This window comes from Panthera leo, chromosome E2, assembly GCF_018350215.1.
Source record: "Panthera leo isolate Ple1 chromosome E2, P.leo_Ple1_pat1.1, whole genome shotgun sequence".
Taxonomy (NCBI): Eukaryota; Metazoa; Chordata; class Mammalia; order Carnivora; family Felidae; genus Panthera; species Panthera leo.
In genome coordinates, this window is record NC_056693.1 from 9334622 (window position 1) to 9340959 (window position 6338).

A 6338-nucleotide genomic window follows, 5' to 3' on the forward strand; every position below is an offset into this window, starting at 1 on the left:
GTTCCAAGAAGGAAATAGAAAAGTCTTCGGTGGGGGCGGTGGGGGCCGAGACCAACAATCTAGAACAACACACATCCTGCCCGGTTGAGAGAAAGACACCCTTGTACAAGGAAAGAGGACAGGAAACCCACAGTCTTGGTTCTTCCCCACAAGTGCCTAGAAGTCTAGACTCAGGAGGAATCCTGGGACGGGAGGGCCCAGGGCCCCCGGTCTGTGTAAGGGGAAAGGCGGCTGGGACACCGGGCCCCTGTGTCTTGCTTTAGAAGGGAGGCCCGGAGCTGTGCATTCCGAAGGCTGCCTGCTGGAGCGGCTGTCCCCGGTTTAGGAGACCCCAGAAGTGAGCGACCTGGGTCCCTGGAGGAGGCAGGAAGGAAGGAAGCAGACAGAGCAGGCGGTTAAAGGGTTTATTGGTTTTATTTTCTGGAGGACGCGGCGGGGCCGGGGCTTCGGGGTGAGACCGAGGGTCCGGGAGCGGGCAGGGGGCTGCAGGGCGACGCGGGGCCCTCACTCCCGCTTCCGCAGGTGGATGTAGATGACGCCGCTGGCCAGGGCGAGGGGGAAGGCCACCCAAGCCAGGGCGAAGCAGTAGCCGAAGCTGCCCCCCGCCGGGCGCTCCGCCAGGATCTCCTCCGCGTGAATGGCGTAGATCAGCGCCCCTGTAAACACGGCCACGCCTGCGGGGAGACGGGAACCGGGTGGCACGCAGTACCCGCAAGAAGACTGCATTTCCCAGCAACCCATGGGGCAAAGAAGCCTCGGGAAGGCCCGTGCGCAGCACCGCTGCCTTCTGGGAGTTGTGGTTCGCTGCCTCCGCGCCGTGCAACGAGGCTACTGCAGACTGGCTTTGGGCAATTCAGTTCGTCTAGCTGGGTGCCCCTTACTCATCCATAAAATGGGACGATAGTATCCATCCATCCATCCATCCATCCATCCATCCATCCATCCATCCCTTCAAGGAATGTTTTTTTATGCCTTGCTACGAGCTAAGCACGCAAATAGTGATTTAAGACGGCAGGGGCTTTGTAGGAACCTAAGAAGGTTCGATTCCCGAAGCCGAGGACTATGATCACTTAGCTCTTTGCAGCCGAAGTCAAGAAAATTGAAAAGCACATAAACTCCCTTCTGAAGTGTCTGATACACGGTGCGTTATAAAACCGCTACCATTATGATTCAGAGTTCTCTCCTGGAGTATTACTTAGCCACTGCCTCTGCCCTCCCATCCCTGGGATCTACATTATTTACCCACACCACCCTCCCCAGCTCTGGCTCCTTGAAGCTCTAAGTGTCAGTTTCCACATGACTCAGAGACACAGACTGCAAACCACGGAATCAGTGAAAACTACTGATTCCCTGGCAGAGAGGTAGCCCATGGAGGCACTTCAGGTGGCCCCTGGGCTGTTGATAATCGCTGTCTTTGACCAGATGTCCATTCTCAGGGCCCCCAGCACCCTGACAGTGCCCTTCCCCTCCCCTTCCCCCCCTCCCCTCCCCTTCCCCAGGGGGCAGTGCTCACTGGTGCAAAGCTGGCAGAGGCCGGTGGCATAGAATAGCCCCCCTCGCCGCATGGTATAGAGCTGGAACATGAACAGGATGAAGGACAGACAGCAGAGGATGAGGGACAGCACCATGAGGACCTGGACCGCCTTCAGCCAGCCTGCAATAAGGAGGAGAGAGGGGTGGAAGTCACAGTAGGTTCCGGGGTTCCGGCCCCGTCCGCTCGCTCATCGCCCCATTGTGGGCCATACAAGTTTGGTGGCCACTTCTATTGACCTTGATTCCCGGAACTTTGCTGAGTCCCCTTATCAGTTCTCAAAGCTGCTTTGAAGATTCTTTAGGCTTTTCTACATGAACACGTCCCCTGGGAATAGAGACCTCTCTCTCTCTCTCTCTCTCTCTCTCTCTCTCTCTCTCTCTCTTTTTTTTTTTTAACTTTTGCCTCTCCCATCTTTACACCTTTTATTTCTTTTTTCTTGCCCTGTTGCGTTGGCTACCTCTCACCGGAGAGCACCGGTGAGAACAGAAGTTCTGGCTTCGCTCTCTGGGGAAAAGCGTTTAATCTCTCACTTCCAGAAACTTAAAGGGGTACAGTGCCACTCCCTTCTAGCTCAAATACATCAGGAGCAGCACCACCCCCCCCCCCCCCCCCCCCCCGCCGCCTTGTTCAGGACTTGGAAGGATTCAGCCCCACTCTTTCGTTGGAACTCAGATGAATTGGTCCCAGCCACCCATTCCAAACCCCAGTCTCCTCTCCTTAGAACTTCAAAAACATAATTCTCCCTTCTCAGAATCTTGGGAGCTCTCTCTCCATTCCTTAAATCTATAGCATGTGGCCTCCACTCTTTCTGAATCAAAAGGGAGGGGGGCCTTTAGCCGAACCTCCTTAGAACATGAGCGTATCACCCCCTGCCACCCAGAAAAGTGGGTCACAATCAGCCCCACTCACTGAGCATTGGGGCCCAGACGTGCCCTCTCAAACTCTGAAGGGTTCCTAATTCTTGATTCTGGGAAGAGGCCGGGGTTACCCCTCCCCTGGCAGACGGGTCCCCGATGCCCCTCACCATTCTCGCTGACGTTGCTGCAGGCCCACGTCTTGTTGTCATTGTTCCATGTGCAGTCATACCAGAGATTCAGGGACTCCTTCCCCGGGAGGGTCCACCAGGACTGGGATGGACCAAGAGACAAGGGCAGGGTTAGGAGAGGCAAGTGTGCAGGGTCAGGGAGATTGTGGGGAGGGTTAGGGAAAGGGTGAGGGGCTGGAGGGCGCTGAACTGGGGGCAAAGCATGGATTTAGTAAGAAGGGGTGGGGGTGGGGGGACAGTCAGGGCAGAAAAGGGCAGGGGAGACGCATCCGAGGCAGGGCTCAGAAGGAGAGATGCTAGGGAGAAGGGGCGGGGCCAGAGTGGCTTCAGAAGAGGGGCGTGGCGGGAGCCTTCGGGAGAAGATAGCCCGCTGCTGGAGTAGGCTTACCTTGTCCAAAGTGGCCACGAAAAGCAGGATGAGAATGAGGATGTGAAGGGCAGAGACCACCAGCAGGAGGAGGGACATGGCTACGTGGAAGCCGGCGATGGGGGGTTGTCAGGAGATGGCTGTTTCAGGAGGTTGGGACAGGGGCGGCTGAGCCCCCTCGGATCCTGGTGGAGAAGGGGGCTGAGTCCAGACTCCAGGGCGTGATGGAGAAGAGGGGCCGGGAACCCGGACCCTTTGAGTCTGCGCGGGGAGGAGGCTGGGGGCCTGAACTCCTGGATCCCCCAGGGGTTGAAGCAGGCCAGGGGTGGACTCGGGTGCAGGAGTGAGTTGGACCAGCAGTGTCTCCTCAGAGTTCTGACCCTGGGCACATATGGGCCGGGATATGAAAATTCAAGTTCATGCCATCCCAGGTTCATCAGAAGCTGGGGGCTTCCCCCAGAGACAGGCATCCTTGACTCACCCCCCTCCTCTCCTGGGGTGTGGGGGGTGGGGGACCGGTGAGTCACCCGGTGACTCATCCCTCCCCCCCTGCCTCCAAGCACCAGGGAAACCCCAGCCCCTGGCTATGCCCACGAGGTCCCCACCCCACCCTGCTGCCAGACTGGCGGTGCCAGACTGGTGCCTGCTGAACATCTTCTGGGGAAAATGGGCAAGATCCAGGTTGGGGGTAGGAGGCTGGGTTTGGGGCGGGGGGAGGCTTGAAAAGAAGGAGCCAGCCTCCCAAGGACCCTTCAGTGTCTAGAACGGGGTGGGGGGCGGGGTGCCTGGAGGTCCCCCAGACTTGGGGTGTACTCGGGCAAAGCCCCGAGCTCAGCGTCCTCAGGAGAGAGTGGACGGCCGTGGGGAAAAGCTAAAGAAAGTTTACCAGTGGAGGGCTCTGCTGAGAACCCCCAAACCTTGCAGGGCCCCACCCCTTCCCGAATCTCCACCCCAAGTGCTAAGAGATCACTTCTTAAATTACAAGGATTTCCATGGGATCTGAGAGTGGGGGCGTCTCTCCCAGCCTGGGGTTATTCTTCGCAAACTGCTGCACTCCCAAATAAAGAAAGAAATCCCAGTCCGAATAACGGACTGGAAACTTACCGCGAGCGGCAGAAAAAGTCAGAGTTGGAGTCTCGTCCTTTGCTTAGGGCCTCCGCGCCCCGCCCTTCTCCTCCCTCCTTCCACCCTCTCGAGGCCCCCGCCTCTCGCCTCTCCCGCCGCCTTCCTCCCTCCCTCGCTCTCTCCTCTGGCTCTCTCCCCCCTTCTCCCCCTCAATCCGGAACTCTCTCTTTCTCTCTCCCTCCTTTCCTCCCTTTTTCTCTCTCCTTCTGCCTCCTGTCTCTCCAGTCCTCACTGCCTACACCTCCTTCTTTCGCTCTCTTCTCACCCTCCTGGTTTCTCTCTCCGCTCCTCTCAATATATACTGACCCTTTTATACCCACCCGTGCCGCGCCCAGCCCAGCTGAGGTCTGCAGCCGGAGGGAGGGCCTAAGCACTTGGGTTCCTTATTCTCTGGCCCCCACCCACTGCTCCCAGACAGGCATCTTCTGGGGCTCCCTCCCAGGATTGAGCTGAGAATTTGGAGCCAAGGGAGCAGAGCCGGGCCAGGGTGGGGCAAGAATCAAAGAGTGGGAGGGCCCGGTTCTCAGGCCTCTGCTCTGGGTCTTGCCCCGGACCCGGATGTCTGCTTTCCTTGATGGGGCTTAGGACTGGATACTCTGAGGAATGGGGGTCTGGCGGAGGAGACCAGACCAGGCGGAGGTCTGGTTGAGAGCTGGGAGAGTTGGCCCGATAGTGGGAGTCAGGGGATGGAAAATGGGAACACATCGAACTCTGGAAGGGGGCAGGCGGTGGGATTTAATCCGGGTGCCACCATTTCCTGCCTGGGAGTCCTTGACCCTTGATTTAAACTCTCTGAGCCTCGTTTTCCTCATCTGTGATATGGGTACAATGATACTGATAATACTGACAAGATACTGGTCGTCATAATTTGGATACTTATTCTAAATGAATAAGGTAGGGGCGCCTGGGTGGCTCAGGTCACGATCTCACGGTTCATGGGTTCGAGCCCCTCGTCAGGCTCTGCACTGACAGCCAGGAGCCTGGAGCCTGCTTTGGATTCTATATCTCCCGCTCTGCTCTCAACAATGAATAAGTAAACATTTAAAAAGACAAATGAATAAGGTAATACCAGTACACTAACACACCTACACGTTCAGGTTCATTCCTTTCTTCATCAAACATTTATTGAACATCTGTTAGGAACCAGGAGGTAAGAATAAAGAAAACAGAGGCAATGCCTGCTGTTATGAAGCTTACCTTCCCTGTAGGGGCAGATTTTAAAGAGAAAACCCATCAATGAAGACTGATCTATTGCAGCCAGTGCTAAGTGCTTTTCAGGAAATAGAGTGGAGGTGATAATGACCACGTGGGAGGAGCCTACTTTAAACAAGGTGATCAGGCAAGACCTCTGTGAGGAGGTGATCTCTGAGCTGAGACCTGAGGACAGGACAGTCATTTCAGTGCTGGAGGAGGGGAAAGTGCAAGACTCCGGAGAACAAGCTCAGGTTGTCTGGGGAGTGGACAGAAGGGCCAGTGTGGCTGGAAGAGAGGGAGTTGGAGGGAGTGGTAGGAAGAGAAATCAAAGAGGGCCCTTGAAGAACTAGGGGAGGAGTTTGTATTTTATTCTAAGTGCAGTGACAAGCCATTGGAGGGTTTTAAACAGAAGAGCAGCACCAGGGACTTAATGTTAACTATTTATTATTATTATTATTATTATTATTGTTATTGTTATTATTATTAAGTTATACCTGGGTCTCTTGGAAGGTTTGGGTGCTAGTGAAAAATTAGAATAAGGGACCAGATGTCTGGGGTCCTGATAAAGAATTGAGTTAGAGAACTGAAATTCTAGGTTCCTACAAGGGAAGGAAACTGGCCAATAGGGTGGCTGGGTATCTTGATGGGGAAGGAGAGTGGATGGTCATCTCGGCTCCCTGAAGGGGTGAGGGCTGGGCAATTCAGTGACTTAGGTGGGTACTCAGGAGACACAGAAACTGGGGCACCAGTATGGCAGTCTATAGAGGCCAGTGGGCAGCGTTCCAAACTGCTACACTCAACAGCTGTGAGTTAGGACAAGTTACTAATAACCTTTCTATGCCTGTTTATCTGTAAAATAGGGATAATAATAGTAAATACATCATAGGGTATTTCTTAGACTGTCGGGCACATTGTTATACCAACTACTGGAACCCTGAATGGAGGTAGTACTGGGGGACTCTAGTTCAGGGTCTCTAGGATTGGGGGGAAGGAGAAAATTCTTGGGTCCATTGGGCCCCAAAGGCTAAACAGTTGGGAATACAAAATGAGGGTTCCTGGGGGGTGGGAAATAA

The 6338-nt window shown here is 55.0% G+C and overlaps 1 protein-coding gene across 2 annotated transcripts; it reads right to left on the reverse strand.

The window, feature by feature from the left end:
* Positions 1-390: 390 nt before the first annotated feature.
* Positions 391-5332, reverse strand: EMP3 (epithelial membrane protein 3). 2 transcript variants are annotated; one of them, XM_042920388.1, is made up of 5 exons: positions 5269-5332; positions 2968-3131; positions 2559-2661; positions 1514-1654; positions 391-674 (listed from the first exon to the last, which is right to left on the reverse strand). In XM_042920388.1, the coding sequence occupies exons 2-5, from the start codon at positions 3043-3045 to the stop codon at positions 505-507; spliced, it is 492 nt and encodes a 163-aa protein (XP_042776322.1). In that variant the 5' UTR covers positions 3046-3131; positions 5269-5332; the 3' UTR covers positions 391-504. The 2 variants fall into 2 exon arrangements, with proteins under 2 accessions (XP_042776322.1, XP_042776321.1); XM_042920387.1 differs by lacking the exon at positions 5269-5332 and adding an exon at positions 4051-4169.
* Positions 5333-6338: the final 1006 nt, after the last annotated feature.